Source organism: Mastigoproctus giganteus, chromosome 10 (assembly GCF_048544385.1).
Source record: "Mastigoproctus giganteus isolate SK-2022 chromosome 10, ASM4854438v1, whole genome shotgun sequence".
Classification (NCBI taxonomy): Eukaryota; Metazoa; Arthropoda; class Arachnida; order Uropygi; family Thelyphonidae; genus Mastigoproctus; species Mastigoproctus giganteus.
The window spans coordinates 53,284,543-53,302,467 of NC_143584.1; the positions used below are offsets into that span (position 1 = coordinate 53,284,543).

A 17,925-nucleotide genomic window follows, 5' to 3' on the forward strand; every position below is an offset into this window, starting at 1 on the left:
TGAAAAACAAGTTGCAGGATATTTCAGAGACTGCTGGAAGTCATTGCGGTACAAGTAAACACATGGGTTGTGTTAGGGTAGCTAAGAATAGAAACAGGTGCATGTATACTTGCGTGTACACCAATGCTAGGAGTTTAGTGAATAAATTTGATGAATTTGAGGTATTTCTCAAAACATCAAAGGCAGATATTGTTGGGATATCAGAGACGTGGTGTCACACAGATATAAGGAATGCAGAACTGGAATTTGGGGAGTACAATGTCTACAGAAAGGACAGACAGGATAGGAAGGGGGGGAGGGGTTATGCTATTAGTTAAAAAACACATAAAATCCAAGGAAGTGAAACCAGTTGACATCGATGGACAGGGCAGTGTCGAGTCAGTTTGGTGTGACATAAGCATAGGTAAATCAAAATTGAGAGTAGGAGTGTGCTATAGGCCTAATGACTCTGATGAGTATAATAAGATATTGTACAGGGAAATAGAATGGGCCAGTAAATCAGAGAGTCTTATAATGGGGGATTTTAATTTCCCAGATATTGACTGGAATTTGTGGGTTGGTCACTCACACACTAGCAAGGCTTTTGTGGATTTATTGGATGATTGTTTTCTACATCAGCATGTTTGGGAGGCAATTAGAGGGAGTAATACTCTTGATCTGATTATCAGTAGTGATTCTTCATGCATTAAGAATCTGCAGATAAAGGAACCACTAGGTGGCAGTGATCACAGTGTGCTGAAGTGGGATTTACTCAAGGAGGTAACTACCATCAGAGGTAAATGGAAGGGTTTCTGCTTTCGTAAAGGCGACTATAATGGTCTGAGACAGTATTTAAATTCTATACAGTGGGACCAACTGATGATGTTACCAACAGCAAATTCAAAATGGGAAGCATTCAAGGAACTAATCTTGGAAGCTACCAGGCTTTACATACCAACCAAGAAATATTGTTCAAGGTTCAGGCCTAAATGGTTGTCAGATGAACTAATGAGACATATGGCAGAGAAGAAAAATGCATGGGATACATACAAATTAATGGGTGACATGGAAGCCTATGATAGATATAAGTTGGTCTGTAACCAAGTCACAAAGGAGATTAGGCAGGCAAAGTCAGATTATGAGAAATCCTTGGCAAAGGATGCAAAGAAAAACAGAAAAGAGTTCTTTACCTATTTAAACTCAAGAAGGAAAGGGATGAATCAGATTGGTCCACTGGATGTTGATGGTTCAACAGTTGAGGATCCTGCTCAGGTGGCTAACAATCTAAACAAGTATTTTGCATCTACATTCACACATGAGGAGTTATTCAGGAAGGGGAATGTCGTAGGTGAAGTAAACATTGGCAGTGAGCTAGATGATTTTCTAATAACTGAGAGGAAAGTGGAGGAGAAATTGTTGAGAATAAACATAAAAAAGGTACCTGGGGTGGACGGGATCTATCCAGTTATATTAAAGGAGGCAGCAAAGGAAGTAAGCAAACCCCTAGCCATAATTATGAGAGCTTCCTTGGACTCAGGGGAGGTACCCATAGACTGGAGATGTGCAAATGTAACCCCAATTCACAAAGGAGGATCAAAGGCTGACACAAGTAATTATAGACCTGTTAGTTTAACTTCGGTTCCAGGAAAATTAATGGAAGCACTGGTTAAAGAAGCACTGCAGGATCATCTAGACAAGAATTCAGTTATAGCTCAGACACAGCATGGTTTTGTTAAGGGCAGGTCTTGTCTGACCAATTTGATTGGATACTATGATGTAGTCACAAAAGAACTGGATGCAGGGAATAACTTTGATATTATATATTTGGATCTTAGAAAGGCTTTTGATACTGTTGCGCATGGAAGACTGCTGCACAAATTGGAGCAGTGTGGCATTGGAGGCAAATTGCTGCTATGGATAAAGGGATGGTTGAGTGGCAGAAGACAGAGAGTGGTAATCAATGGACACTGCTCAACGTGGACTAATGTTATTAGTGGAGTTCCTCAGGGTTCAGTGTTGGGTCCATTGTTGTTTTCTGTATTTATAAATGATATTGATGATGGTATATCAAGCTTAATGTCCAAGTTTGCAGATGATACAAAGGTTGGCAGGGTTGTTAAGGACACTACTGATGCTGTGCTGCTGCAAAACGATCTGGAAAGGTTGAGCAGATGGGCTAAGAGGTGGCAAATGAAGTTTAACATTGACAAATGTAAAGTACTACATATGGGAAACAGTAACCCCAGATCAACGTATCAACTCTGTGGTACTACGCTGACAGTGGTAGAGAATGAAAAGGACCTAGGGGTAATTGTGCAGGCAGATATGAAGTTCTCTGAGCAGTGCAGACGAGCTGCAAGTGTAGCTCATGGTGTCTTGTCAATGATATACAGGAATTTTTCTAGCAGGGATAGGGATGTGATTATTCCCTTGTATAAGGCATTGGTCAGGCCACACCTTGAGTACTGTATACAGGTCTGGAGGCCTCATTTCAAGAAGGATGTAGAGCTGCTGGAATGAGTACAGAGAAGGGCAACAAGATTAGTGAATGGAAGAAAGGGTTGCTCTTACGAAGAAAGGCTTAAGTTTTGCAAATTACAGAATCTGGAGACTAGGCATTGGCAAGGTGATCTGATAGAGGTGTATAAGGCTTTGAATGGCTTGAGCATGCTCAATGCCGATGGGATTCTTCCTCTTGCTCAGAATAATCACCTGAGAGGGCATAAATTCAAATTGATGAAGGACGGATGTCGGATAGATGTGCGGAAATTTGCCTTTAGCCAGCGGGCAGTTGGTTTGTGGAATAGACTTCCATCACTTGTTGTTGAAGTTGATAGCCTAAACAAATTTAAGGCTCAGCTGGACAGGTATTTCGAACGAACGGAGGGGTGAAATGGGAGTAGTGGTTGTGTTTTTTTTTTTTTTTTTTTTGGCTAATGCTGAATAAGCTTGCTTTCTTGCATCATATGCCTCTACTAATGCTAATGCTAATGTTTGTTTCTATTGGATGATGCTCTATGATATACGACTTAGTATTAGTATTAGTAACGGCCGCATGGTGCATGGAAGCCTATGGCTTATGCTGCACCAGCCAAAAAAAAAAAAAAAAAAAAAAAATCCGAACAAAACAATAATAAAAACAAAAAATAAATAAATTAATTAATTAATTAAAATAAATAACTAAATAATAATAATTAATAAATAAAAAATATATATAAAAATAAAAAATAAATAAAAAGGAAATTAAACCTATCATCCTATGCGCTTCCCTTACCCGAAAGTACTATCGAGATGACCTTTGAATTTCCCCAAACTGTCGGCCTCTTCCACCCATGAAGGCAACTTATTCCAGTAATTTATAACTCACTGGCTAAAATAAAACTTCCTGCAATGGAATCTAAACATTTCCCCCCCCGTAACTTGAATTTGTGTCCCCTAGTTCTAGCATCATTTATAATCTTGAAAATTTTGTCCTCATTCATTTTTCTGATGCCTCTCAGAGCCTTAAACACCTCAATCAAATCTCCTCTAAGGTGTCTAGTTTCCAAACTCTGCAACCCACATATTCGAAGTCTTTCTTCATAAGGACGCCCTTTTGCTGATCTCACCAGGCGAGTTACCCTTCTTTGCACCCTTTCAAGAAGCTCGATGTCTTTCTTTAGGTGCGGTTTCCATACTTGAACACAGTATTCCAAGTGTGGTCTAACATAAGCCTTATATAATGGGATTATCACGTCCCTATCTCTACTTGCAAAAGTTCGATAGATCATCGATAGGACACCATGGGACTTCCTTGCAACCTGTTTACAATGCTCAGAGAATTTCATGTCTGACCGTATCGTAACACCCAAGTCCCTTTCCTCCAGTACTGGGTTTAGTTGAACTCCACCAAGTGAATAAGTTATTTTGGGATTACTGTTTCCCAGGTGTAATACCTTACACTTTGTTGGATTAAAGCACAGCTGCCATTTTTCTGACCATTCTTGAAGTCTATCTAGGTCTCTCTGAAGAAGCTCAGCTTGACAGTGATCATTAACTACTCTACCAATTTTAACATCATCTGCAAATTTAGACATCATGCCCTCTATCCCTTCATCAATGTCGTTTATGAAAATTAAAAACAACAGTGGTCCTAATACTGATCCTTGGGGAACCCCACTTCTTACATCAACCCAATCTGAGGAATAGCCATTTATCACCACCCTCTGCCTCCTCTCCTGAAGCCATCCTACTATCCATCTAAGGATTTTCCCAGTGATTCCAACCTGTTCCAGCTTATAAAGCAACCGCTCATGTGGGACTGAGTCAAAAGCTTTGCTGAAATCTAAATAAACAATGTCGAAATTATTCCCTAAATCCAGCTCGTGAGTGACCCTTTCGGAATAGCGAACCAGATTTGTTAAACATGATTTTCCCTTTACAAAACCATGCTGAGTATCCTTGAGAATTTCAATTCGATCCAAATGATCCTGAATTCCACCCTTGATCATTGCCTCCATGATTTTCCCTACTACTGAAGTCAGACTGACAGGTCGATAATTTCCAACTTCACTTTTAGAGCCACCCTTATGTATGGGAGATACATTTGCACTTTTCCAATCCAAGGGAATCTCCCCAGAGTCTAGTGATGCTCGCATAATTAGCACCAATGGTTCAATGCACTCGCTTGCCACCTCTCTTAAGATTATAGGGTATATTCCATCAACTCCAGGAGCCTTACTGGTCTGTAGGCTCGAAAGTTTTTTCATTAAATAATCTTGCAAAATTTCAATATCATTAATTACATATTTTTTAACTTCGCTCCCACAATTTCCCATTGCCACAAAAGGCTTTTCATTTGTAAATATCGATGCAAAATAACTGTTGAGTTCATCTGCAATGGCAGCTGGTGTATTTATTACTATCCCCTTTCCCTTACGTAAAGGTCCGATCTGGTTTGTCCTGCTCTTCTTGGCATTTATATATGTGAAGAATTCTGTATCCCCCCTCTTTGCTCTGTTTGCTAGTGCTTTCTCATAAACTGCCTTTGCCTGTTGTGATGTAAAAGATTGGTTAACTTGCAGGAAGCTATATTGACCATTCTAACTTTGTTAGAATGGCTGCACAGCATCTCAATTTGAATTCCATGAAAGATGACTTGGAATGTTCGAAAGCAAAGCCAATATCCTTCATCAGTAGCTAAACTGTTTACTGTTCTTCAGGAGAACATTGTAAACCACATACACTGCTCTCCAAAAAAAAAAACTACCTAGACACATTTTGATTTCACACTGACATCTCTGCCGCCCATTTCAATAGCATGATGATTTCCCCTTTGGCTGCTATGACACACTCCATTATCCTGGATAAGTTGTCACAACAACGAATGACAGATTAGTGGATATAGTTTTCAATTTCTCCTGGAGAATATTCATTTGGCCTTCACTGCTCCTGCAAAATATATTTTGCAGGAGCAGTGATTCCTTGCATAATGTAATTCTGATTTGCATCAAAATAGTGCCACAAGAATAACTACTTCTGTGTAATTTAGTGCATTCTGCACCTGATAATATCACTCTGCAGCCAGATGCATGGGTGCAGGCTCTAGCCTTGGGTTGGAGGTAGGCTGAGTTCCTTCTAACTTAATTCCTTTGAGACCATTAATTCTTTGCCTCATGCATTAAAATTCATCCATTAAAACTCTAAATTATTTTCACTTAATTTCTTAATATCAGACCATATCCAGTCCTGTGGCTGTATTTGTATTCTACTTAGCTGTAGCCAACCCTGTACACCCTACAAGGATGATTGCACAGTCAGATGATATGTAATACTACACATATAAACAATGCCTTTATTTTAGAAGAACTATCTTTGGCAATCCATCCTCCAAGGCATCTCACATAATTTCTCCAAGCTATATGCTTTCCTGCAATAGTCTGAGGCATAATTTTAGTTAAAAAATTAAATTAAAACTCTAGCACTACTCTCAATACCACAATGCAGTACTAACTCAAGTTATACCCTGAACAATTAAGGTGCAATAAAAATAATATTAATTATATACTAGGGGGCTTCAACTCTGCTCACTTTGCTCGCCAGTCCCCGCCCACCCTTTTTTATGTAAAGTGTAGAGGTATGACAGAATAAGTCAGATCTTTTCTACCCAAAAGACACACCTGCCGAAATGCACTTCTTCTTTGTCTTCGCCTTTTTTCCACATTATATGGGGTCGGCATTTAATGTTCCCAATTCACACTTTACATCCTCTTCTTCTCCTCTAGTTGGATTAACTTCTTAACCGGGACACATCTATTGGTTTTGGCATAGTTTTTACGACTGGATGCCCTTCCTGACGTCAACCCTCACCATTTATCCGGGTTTTGGGATTTAAGCTGCCGATCTACTAAGCCTGCCATATGGCTGCGGCAAGTAACCTGCCGAAATGCACTAATTGATATTAATCGTGAAATGACCTATGTAATTATTTACCTGTGCATTTGTAGTGATATAATTGCCCTGCTCCCTTGTACTATGTGACCTGCATCGCTCTTCTCCCATAGGCTAACCCTCACCACACAGCATTCTCAAGGTCAAATAAATATCACTGTGTAGGTAAAAATTCAGATCTTGGGTACCATACTTCGACTTAAAAGTCAGGAAGAAGCCAATGATTGGCAGGTGCCAGTGGGGGGTAAGCAGTGCTACAGTCCAATTTTAAAACAGCGAGATGGGGGGATAAACACCCTACCTAAGCTAAGCATACCCCTAAGGTAAGACACAAAACAATCAGAAACAAAACACATTCACAATAATCACCCAGTCACAAATCTTGACTGTACAATCACTCCATTCTGTACAATCATTCCAGTCACCCCCGAATTATAGATTTTAGCCCAATATATAATTATTTACCTGCATTTACATAGGTCACTTAGGAAAAGGCCTTTTGCTTCGGGTTCCATGACATGAGGAATGGTTCCAATACATGAGGAATATTGTTGCATCCGAAAGAACACGACTAAAATATTTACAAAATACTAAACTATTTAGAAACTATGCAAATATTTAAAATATTTACAAAATACTAAACTATTTACAAGTATACAAACTATATCGGGTTCCTTCATCAGCTAATATTAGAATGGAACATCAAATGATGCCCAGTTTGGTCATGTATTAGGGAAACACACGCACAAGGGTGGTGAATGTTATAGAGGCAGTTATGGCTCTAATAAGCAACGTAATTTCTCCATCCTCTTCTCCCATTGACTCGAATAAATATCACTAGGAGGAAGATATTTTTAATGTATACAAAAATATACAAAATTACATAAAAGATAATATTTAACAATTTTGCTTATTGTTGACACTGAATAATAGCCCAAATTTGGTGCCAAAATTTACAACTTTCAGATGAGTGAAATTAGTTCAAACCATGTGAGCTGTTAATGTTTCACAAAGAATCATGTAGTTTACTGCATTAATCTGTCTACTCCAGGCAGGTACTTCCTAGGAGATGAATTCAGTTCAGTATCACAGAAGCTAAATATGGAATAAGAAGGCATATTTCCTTTGTTAGGGGAAGTAACTGATGCATAGGTATAGATCACTACTTTCCTTCTAAGATTATAGATAAAAATAATACACCTTATCATATTTATATTAAGAGGTTTTGTAACTCATTATTGACATACGTTTGTTCATTTTTCTTTATTTTATGTTTTCCAGCACCTCCTAAAATTGAACGCTGTCCAAATGAAGTTATTTTTCCTGAACATGACAATGGAAAAGTGAAAATATTCTTTTCTGGAACTGGTCCATTTGATGTAATGCTATTCAAGGATGGACTAGAAGTGAAAGAAGATAACCATCTAAAATATACTGTTTTTGATGATTATATAATTATATTTCTTAGAGAAGCATTGAAAAATGATGAAGGGAAGTATAAACTGGTAGTAAAAAATGACAGTGGTAGTGATAGTGCCACCTTTCCCATGCACATTACAGGTTTGTGAATATTTTTTTTCACATTTTATTATTCCTATAGGTAAACAATTCCACCAAGACAGTAACAAATATAAACTATATTATAATACAATAAATTAATTGATGATGTCTAAATAATTAAAAATAAGAAGAAATTACTGTAAATAAGACTATAGTGAAATGTTGTATGTACCAATATTGAAGTAATTTTAGATACAAGTACATACCAGTGCACGTGTGCGTACACACACACACACACACACACACACACACACACACACACACACACACACACACACACACACACACACACACACACACACACACACACACATTTTCCTTAATAAATATTTTTCTTATTCCAAGAGCGATAGATTTCTGCTAGAACAGTATAAAATATGTTATAATAAGCATAATATGCTATAGAAAAATTGTTTTAGTTTTGTTATAGCCTAAATTCTATTAGGGTCCATTTTGATCCTTACTGCTTGTTCCCTATTCTTCATCATTTTCACTTCATATTTATAGTTTGTCAGATAATGGGGGTATAATACTAGCTACATAAAGCACTGCATGATTATCTTAACTTTTGATCAATTATCTCTTGATGTTTTAAGTTCAGTTATGGGGTATTATTAGTGGCAAATGATGCAAGAAGACAAATTTATACAATGTCAGTGAAAACAAAAGGAATACAAATTTGTCTAGAAAAATGCATGGGATGCATATAAATTATCAGGCGACACAGAAGCCTATGGCAGATATAAGCTAGTCTGTAATCAAGTTACAAAGGAGGTTAGGCAGGCGAAGGCAGATTACGAGAAATCCAGTTATATTAAAGGATGCTAAGAAAAACAGCAAGGATTTCTTTACTTATATAAACTCTAAAAGGAAGGGGATGAATCAAATTGGTCCACTTGATATCAATGGTTCGACTGTTGATGATCCTGCTCAGATAGCAAGCAAACTGAATGAGTATTTTGCATCTATTCACACATGAGGAGTTATTAAGGATTGAAAATGCCAGAAGGTTATCAAATTGTAGCAGGGTGCTTAATGATTTTGTAATAACTGAGAGCAAAATGGAGGAGCAATTGTTGAAGTTAAACATAAGAAAAGCACCTGGGGTGGATGTGATCTATCCAGTTATATTAAAGGAGGCGGCAAAGGAACTAAGCAAACCCTTAGCCTTAATTATGAGAGCATCCTTGGACTCAGGGGAGATCCCCACGGACTGAAGATGTACAGATGTATCCCCAATTCACAAAGTGGGATCGAAGGGTGACATGAGTAATTACAGACCAGTTAGTTTAACTTCTGTTCTGGGTAAAATAATGGAGTCACTGGTTAAAGATGCATTGCAGGATTATCTAGACAAGACTGCAGCAATAATTCAGACACAGCATGGGTTTGTTAAGGGAAAGTCTTGTCTGACAAATTTGATTGGATATTATGATGTGGTTACAAAGGAACTGGATGCAAAAAATAATTTTGATATCATATACTTGGATTTCAGGAAAGCTTTTGACACTGTTGTGCATGGAAGACTACTGTACAAATTGGAGCAGAATGGTATTAAGGGTAAGTTGCTACAATGGATAAAAGGATGGTTGAGTGGGAGAACACAGAATGTGGTAATCAGTGGGCTAATGTTATTAGTGGACTAATGCTCTTCGTGGACTAATGTTATTAGTGGAGTCCCACAGGGTTCGGTGTTGGGTCCACTGTTGTTTTATATATTTAACAATGATATTGATGAAGGTATATCATGCTGTGGAAGTTGATAGGTTAAATAAATTTAAGGAGGAACTGGACAAACATTTAGAGGGAATGGTTGTGTGAATTTTTTTTTTTTTTTTTGGTTGATGCTACATAAGCTCATACGCTTCCTTTCTTGCATCACATGCCACAATTACTATTACTATTGCTTCCACAACACCAGATGGAAGTTTATTCCAACAATCAACTACTCACTGTCCAAAGCAAATTTTCACACATCTACTCTGCAACCATCCTTCCTCAATTTAAATTTATCCTGCCTCAAGCCTGTTATCTGATCAAAGTGAAAGATGCCATCAACATTTAGCATACAGAAACCATTCACAGCCTTACATCTCAATAGCCGACCGGGCTAGCCGAGTGGGTAAAGTACCTGCCCGGCAACCCAAGGTCGCGGGTTCGATTCCCGCCTCGGGCTTGGATCAAAGTACTGCAAAAACCTTGGGAGGTGCAATATGGCCATAGAAGCCGATGCGCCAACAACTACCAAATCAAAAAAAAAAAAAAAAAAAAACATCTCAATAAAATCTGTTTGCAGGTACCTAGTTGCCAATGCTGCAATTTGCGGAACTGAAGCTTTCTTTGTTAATACCCTTTTGTTCAACTTTACTAATTTCATTGCACAGAAGTTCTCTATACTCATCCCAACAAATCCATATCATCCTTCCTAAAATGAGGTTTTCAGACCTGTATGCTGTAATCAGGATGCCTTAATCTTTTCCCTGCCGACAAAATTCTTTTATATCATTAACAAAACTTCAAGATCTGTATTATCAGCTTGTCTACACTGCTCAGATAATTTCATATGATCTTTTAATTCTCCACTACTCTGAGTGTGTTACTAGGATTTATACAAAAACTGACTTTTGTATAAATCGTAGTTTTTAAATTTCAGTTTATACAAACACCGAAATTCGAAAATGGTTAAACCAGTTTTCAAAATTTTACAAAAAAACAAAACGAAATATAATTAAAACAGTAAAAAAATATTTATACTTATTTTAAAATTTTTCAGTTTATTTAATATTTATGGAACTACAAAATTAAAATAAAATATACTCCATATAAAACCAAATAAAAAAAAACTAAAATCCGTACAAATCTAAATTATAAATTTTTATTTCATTTATTATTTTTCTTCAGGAAATATGATTTCAAAAAACAATGTCTACTGAACCATTACTTGATCTTGTTCTTATTCTAGATACAAAATTGCCTGAAATAGAAAATACCCTCTCACTGGCTACTGAACTTGGTTTTATCGTTTTCAGGGCATCAAATAATAAATCTAAATTCTTTGTTCTTTTATTGGTTGCCTCAAATACCGAAAATTCAGCATTTAATGTCTTCGGCTTTGCTATTATTTCTTCAGGTTCCTCAAGAAAAACCTATGAATTGATTTTTTCTTGGCTTCTTTTAGAGCATTGCCCTGATTAATAGTTTCTCCGTCTCTGATATATTCATCAGAATCTGTTTCCATACAAGAATTTGGATATATTCTAGACAATATTTTTTCCTGTAACTTAATAATATCGAGTTTTGAAACTAGTGGAAATACACTAGATTTCCTTGAAATGTTTTTGTGGATTTTGCAAATATAGCAAAAGGGGGGTACCAATCCAACTTGTCTTCTTTCTTGAATTCATACTTCTAAAGCATTTAATAATTTGGAACTAATTTCAGTCTTCAATTTTTTTTAGTTCATTTAACAAAAATTCAAATATGCCTTCACTTGTTAATAAATTGGCATCTCGCCACCCTAAGGTCTCAGCTGTTAGACATACTGGTCCCAACACTTTAAGAAGCTCCATGATTTTAGGATACTGAGCTTCATTCCACATTATGAGAAGCACCAATATTATTCAAAGCTAAAACAACACATTATTTTAATGTTATAAATCTTTCAATCATGGCCTCTAAACCATTCCATCTCATTCGGCAGTTAAGAATCAGACTTAATTCCTTTCCTTTATATTGTTTTACATAATTCTGAAGGATGCTATCTCTTATGGGAGATTTTCTAAAAATTTGCAAATTTTTCTAATTTGGGAAATTGATTGTTTGTAATTGTCAGACAACATAGGGAATCCACAGTCGTTATCTAGATCAAGAGAATTTAAAAAACCCTCGCTATAGTCATCTTCACACTCTACGTCATCTTCCAATTCCTCACTTGTAACATATACATCGGTTTCATCAATTTCTTTATTTTTATATAACACATCAGTAACTACTAAGTGTATGGCATGTGAATAGCATAGTTGATTAATTATAGGTGATAATTGGCCAATTTTTTTCATAACAGTGACACCATCATTTGTCGCTTCAACTATGTCAGTTGCTATATCCAAGTTAAAAATTTGTAGCCTCTCAGAAACTAATTCTAATGTTTTCTTAGCATCGCAGAAACTAGCCCAAATTAAAATCTTCCGCAAAATGGTGTACATTGATATTCAAATATCTGCGATTTATTTGGCTAGTCCACTCATTTAAAATTATAGAAAATTTTTTCCCATTCTTCTTAATACAATCCAATTCATTTATAGTTTCGTATTGTCATAAAATGTATGAATGAGATCCATTACTCAAGTGTTGTTTTTTGGTAATGAATATCCCCGTGTTGCAAAGACTCTCGTATGAACGAGCTTGTTGTAATGCTATTAATGGACAATCCATCCATTGCAGCAAGTTTTGCTAAACTGCTCCTTTTTACGAAATTAAAAAATACTGGCTTGTTTTTGTGGATAGGAGGAGGAGTGTCCAGGTGTTTCTTGCTTATCAGTCGTTTCTGTTTTCTTGTTGATTATTATTTTATGAACTGCCTTCAGATGATTATGGAGATTGCTCGTAGATGATCCTTTGCAGCTCTATATTTATTAAAATATTTCTTTTCCAACCTTTTTGAAATTATCCCAAACCTCCGACTTATTTGCAACATTCATTTTGGTCTAAAAATCAAATGAAACATTTTAAATATTTTTATCAATGACTAATATTTAATAATGAAAGAATGTTATATTATTAGAATAGACATTATTATATTTACTTCCATTGATTTTACAAGAATAATAACAAGCAATAACATAAACTTTCTATTCCTGCTTGTGATTAAACTCAAGTGAACGGAGCTGTCATGGTGCATTGTGTACTTTGTAGTACGGGTAGTACGCAGGACTAAACTGGTCTGGTCTGGTTGGGTGCACATGAGCAACACAGCTGATGTCATCAGTCAGTCTGTGCGATGCCACATAGAATAGTATAATAGAATGCATTTGTGGATTTGCATGTCAAACATTCGTCTGACTCATGAAGATTAGTTTTATTACAATATGCTTGTGCCGAGGCGATTTCAAGTCAAAATGTTAACATTTTTAATTAAATAATTAATTAATTTTTACATATTAATTCTAGTATCTAAAACATATTTTTTAAATTTAAAAACTGGTTTTTGAATTTTACAAATTTATCCAAAAAAAACGGTTTTTAAAAACTTACAAACCCTATGTGTTACCATGCAGTTGGTATGTTATTCTAGGATTACTGTTACCCATGTGCAGTACTTTACATATGTCAATATTGAACTTCAGCTGCCATTTCTTAGCCCGTCTGTCTAATTTTTCCAGATCCTGTTGCAGTAGCATACCCTGAATACTGTTATTAACCACCCTTCTAACTTTCATATAATCTGCAAACTTAGACATTAAACCTGATATTCCTTCATCAATATTAATAAATATAGAAAACAGGAATAGTCCCAGCACTGAACTCTATGTAACTCCTCTAATAACAGTAGTCCAAGAAGAGCAGTACCCGTTGATAACCACTCTTTGAATACTACCATTCAGGCATCCCTTTATCCATAGCAGTAACCTTGCCCCTAATGCCACACTGCTCCAATTTGTACAACAGTCTTTTATGTGGAACAGTGTCAAAATCTTTTCTGAAATTGTACAGTACGGGACCCCTTATCCAGAAAGACTTGGACCACAGGCTTTCTAGATTTTGGAAATTTCTGGATTTAAGGCCCTTAGAACACAAGAAATTAGAACACATGCAAAATAAATAATTAAAAATCTTATAATAGCATTTACTTTATCTAAAAATTGTTAATAAATAGTAATTCTAATACCACTGTAATCAACCAACTATAAAGCAGAATATAAAAATTAAAACAGTTTATTTACAAAATAAAAATAAATACAATATATATAAAATCCTAAAATTGAAGTATCGATTATTGTTAAACTGTATATAATTTGCATCAGCAATAGCATTAGTAGAGGCATATGATGCAAAACAGCAAACTTATACAGCATCAGCCAAAAGAAGAAAAAAACCCTTCCATTTCACCCATCCATTTGCTCAAAATGTTTGTCTAGTTTTGCCTTGAATTTATTTAAGCTGTCAACTTCTACAGCAACAGATGTAAGTTTGTCCAGCAATCAACCACCAGCTGACTAAGGGCAGATTTCCTAACATATATTCTACAACTGTCTTTCCTCAATTTGAACTTACGTCCCCTCAAGTTATTACTCTGGGCCAGAGGAAGAATCCCATCAGCATTTGATCTTGCTCAAACCATTCAAGCCTTATACACCTCAATCAGATCACCTCGCAGGTGCCTAGTCTCCAGACACTAATTTGCAAAACTTAAGATTTTCTTCGTAAGAGCAACCCTTTGTTACATTCACTAATCTTGTTGCCCTTCACTGTACTGGTTCCAGCACCTCTACGTCCTTCCTAAAATGAGGCCTCCAGTACTCAAGTTGTGGCCTGACCACTGCCTTTTACAAGGGGATATCACCTCTTTATCCCTGCTAGAAAAATTCTTGTTCATCATTGACAAAACACCATGAGCTACTCTAGCCAACTGTCTACACTGCTCAAAAAACTTCATATCTGACTGCACAATTACCCAGGTCCTTTTCATTCTCTACCATCCTGAGTTTAAGTACCACACATTTGATACGTTACTCTGGGGTTACAGCTAACCATATGCACTGCTTTACACTTTACATTTGTTAATGTTAAACTTCAGTTGCCACCTCTCAGCCCATCTGCTCAACTTAAACTAACAGGTCTATAAGTACATATGTCATCCTGTGATCCTTCATTGTGAATTGGGGTCACCTTTGCACATCTCCAGTCCATGGGTACCTCACCTGAGTCGAAGGAAGCTCTCATATTATGGCTAACGGTTAGTTTACTTCCTTTGCTACCTCCTGTAATATAACTGGATAGATCCCATCCACACCAGGTGCCTTTCTTATTTTTATTTTCAACAATTTCTGTTCCACTTCACTCTCAGTTATTACAAAATCATTTAGCTCACTTCCAGAGTTCAATACACTTTTGGCATTCCCCCTCCCTGAATCACTCCTCATGTGTAAATGTTCATGCAAAATACTCATTCATTTTATTAGCTACCTGAACAGGATTATCAACAGTTAAACCATTGATATCAAGTGGACCAATCTGATTCATCCCCTTCCTTCTAGAATTTACATAAGTAAAGAACTCTGTGCTGTTTTTCTTTGTGCCCTTTGGCAAAGATTTCTCGTAATCTGCCTTACTTCCTTTGTGTCTTGGTTACAGACCAGCTTATATCTACCATAGGCTTCTGTGTCACCTGTCAATTTATATGTATCCCATGCATTTTTCTTCTCTGCCACATATCTCATTAGTTTATCTGTCATCCATTTAGGCCTAAACTATGAACAATATTTCTTAGTTGTTATGAAAAGCCTGTGATATCTTTTAACACCTATGTTAACGTCCAAGATTAAATCTTTGTTTAATCTTGGAGTTCTTTTAAGCATCATAAGCTTCTTTCAATAAAAAAATAGCATGACATATTAATGCTAAGTACAGTTGGTAAGGTGCCTTCTGAAATCAAACCAACTACAATGTAAAGTTTTACTTAACTTTAAAATGTAACTAATAATTGCAAAGCAAATTTTTAACTTTAAAAGAAAAAGGTACACATTCCCCTTATATTACAGAAAAAAAAAGCTTTTTATATAAGCAAAAACTGCTTTAAAACTGCCTCATGGCACGATTTTTATATTCCAGAGCACACTTTACATTATGCCTTTAACATTTTTTACCAGTTCACATTATTTTGTAGCTTTAAAAAGGATGTTGCAAAACAACAACATGCTGATTTTTAACTAAATATATCACAACTGGTATCTCTTTTTCATTTCTCTTCTCAGAGGAAAATTGTTTACTCTATATGTGTTTCTTGTAGGCAATTACTCTGTCAGTGTCTGTTTTTTTTATTTTTATTTTTTTTTTTATTGCATCTCTAATTGAAGTAAAATGCCGAAAAACCAAACAGCAGCAGTAACTACTCTGGGATAAGGCTTGTTATTTACAAAAATTTAATTGTCTGATTGGGAGAATATATCATGATACACATTTGAAAACCTTAGCTGGTTATTCCTCGTCCACAAAATATGGAGTTTGCTTTTGCTGTTGCCTATCATGAAATTTGTTTGCCATAAACTGCATTATTTTTTATATCCCTGTTTGGTAACATGACACTTGTATTATATCTGAAACTGTGGTATGAGATGTTGCACTAAAGTTCCCAGACTGGTGCCATTGTGGTCATGTTAGATGAGTTTGAAAATAAATGGAAGTGGTGTATTGAGATGGTGGTACAGAGATTGTTCAGCAAAGCTGACAGATTGCAATTGAAGCACATTTCTGGTTTCATTAGTAGCATTAACTTTCCCTCTCACAATTTTGCAATGGAGCAATGAATGAATATGCAATTTTTTTTTAAGATAGAGAAATCTGCAACAGAAACAAAGGAAATGTTAAAAACCATTTATGGTGATGAAATATCAGGTCATACCAGTGCGTTTGAATGGTATAAGCAGTTCAAAGACAGATGTTAGAATGTTCACAATGACCCATAAAGTGGGCATCGGCTGACCTCTCAAAATGAGGACAGAGTTGAAAGGTTCAGGAAACTGTGGCAAGAGATTGTCGTTCAACCTTCAGATAATGTTGATGACACGGGTATGAATAAAGAGACAATTCATCAAATTCTGCATGATGATCTAGGGGAAAAAGAAGGTCTGTGCTAAATTTGTGTCACATGGATGAGCAGAAATAATGAAGAGTGTCATCATGCAAAGACTTTATCCAGACTTGCCAAACAGTCCTAATTTCCTCAACTGTATTGTCACTGGAGATGAGTATTAGGTGTTTGAGTATGACCCTGAGATTTTGAAGCCCACTGCATCAGATCATGCATTGGGCTTCAAAATCATCACCAAGGCCCAAAAAGGCTTGTTTACTGAAGCCTACTGAGATCAAGACACTGCTACTCATGTTTTTTCAACAAACAGGATGTTTCACAAGGAATTTGTACATGAAGGGCAGAGAGTCAATGCCACTTTTTACATACAGGTGCTTCAAAGACTATTAAAGCACATCTCCTGAGTAAAGCCACAATTTTGAGAGAAAGGCAGTTAATTCTTGTTACATAACAATACCCTGCTCATTCTGCACTTGTTGTGAAAACATTTCTGAGAAAACATGGCATTGTACAGATCAACCACCTACTTCATTCTAGCAACAGCGGACTTCTTCTTCCCCAAGGAAAAAACTGTCCTCAAAGGAAAGAGATTTCAGGATGTTGTAAACATAAATAATGTAACAGCCAAACTGACATCATCTCCTTGAATGCCTTTTCTCATTCTTTTCAAAAAATTTTAGAATGGTGTAATAAATGTATTCAACCAGGTGGTGGTTAATTTAAATAAAGCCATTTTCGAGTTCCTTCCCTTTATGTGTTCTTTTTATAGCACCAGCTGGGAACCTATTGTCACACCTTGTATAATGAGGCACGGTATATCAAGATTGCACTGTATTTTATACGGATTTTATTTGTCATAAAATTTGTCTCTCACATTTTCTGGTTATCACCAGAAAAGAATTTAAAAAATAATTTTTAACTGCTTACAAGGAATAAAAATTCATTGATTATCCAATAAATTCCATTATTATTTTTTTGTTTGTTTGCTTGCTTTTCACAATCCCTTTAATTTTGTTTATTATTTATTATTATTATTATTATTATTATTATCTTTCTAATTAATATCTGGATATTCCGTATGGCCTTGGGTCATTGGTCACAATTCATCACCATTATAATGCAGTATCAGTCATGGGGAAGCACAGCTG

General features: G+C 36.1%; 1 protein-coding gene across 2 annotated transcripts in view; it reads left to right on the plus strand.

Moving 5' to 3' along the window:
• Nucleotides 1–17,925, plus strand: part of LOC150079033 (twitchin-like) — a 2,795,346-nt gene that overhangs the window by 2,201,750 nt on the left and 575,671 nt on the right. For both annotated transcript variants that reach the window (XM_090382361.1, XM_090382360.1), the window contains one exon: nucleotides 7,690–7,968. In XM_090382361.1, the coding sequence (XP_090238487.1) occupies nucleotides 7,690–7,968 (279 nt within the window). The remainder of the gene's footprint in view (nucleotides 1–7,689; nucleotides 7,969–17,925) is intronic.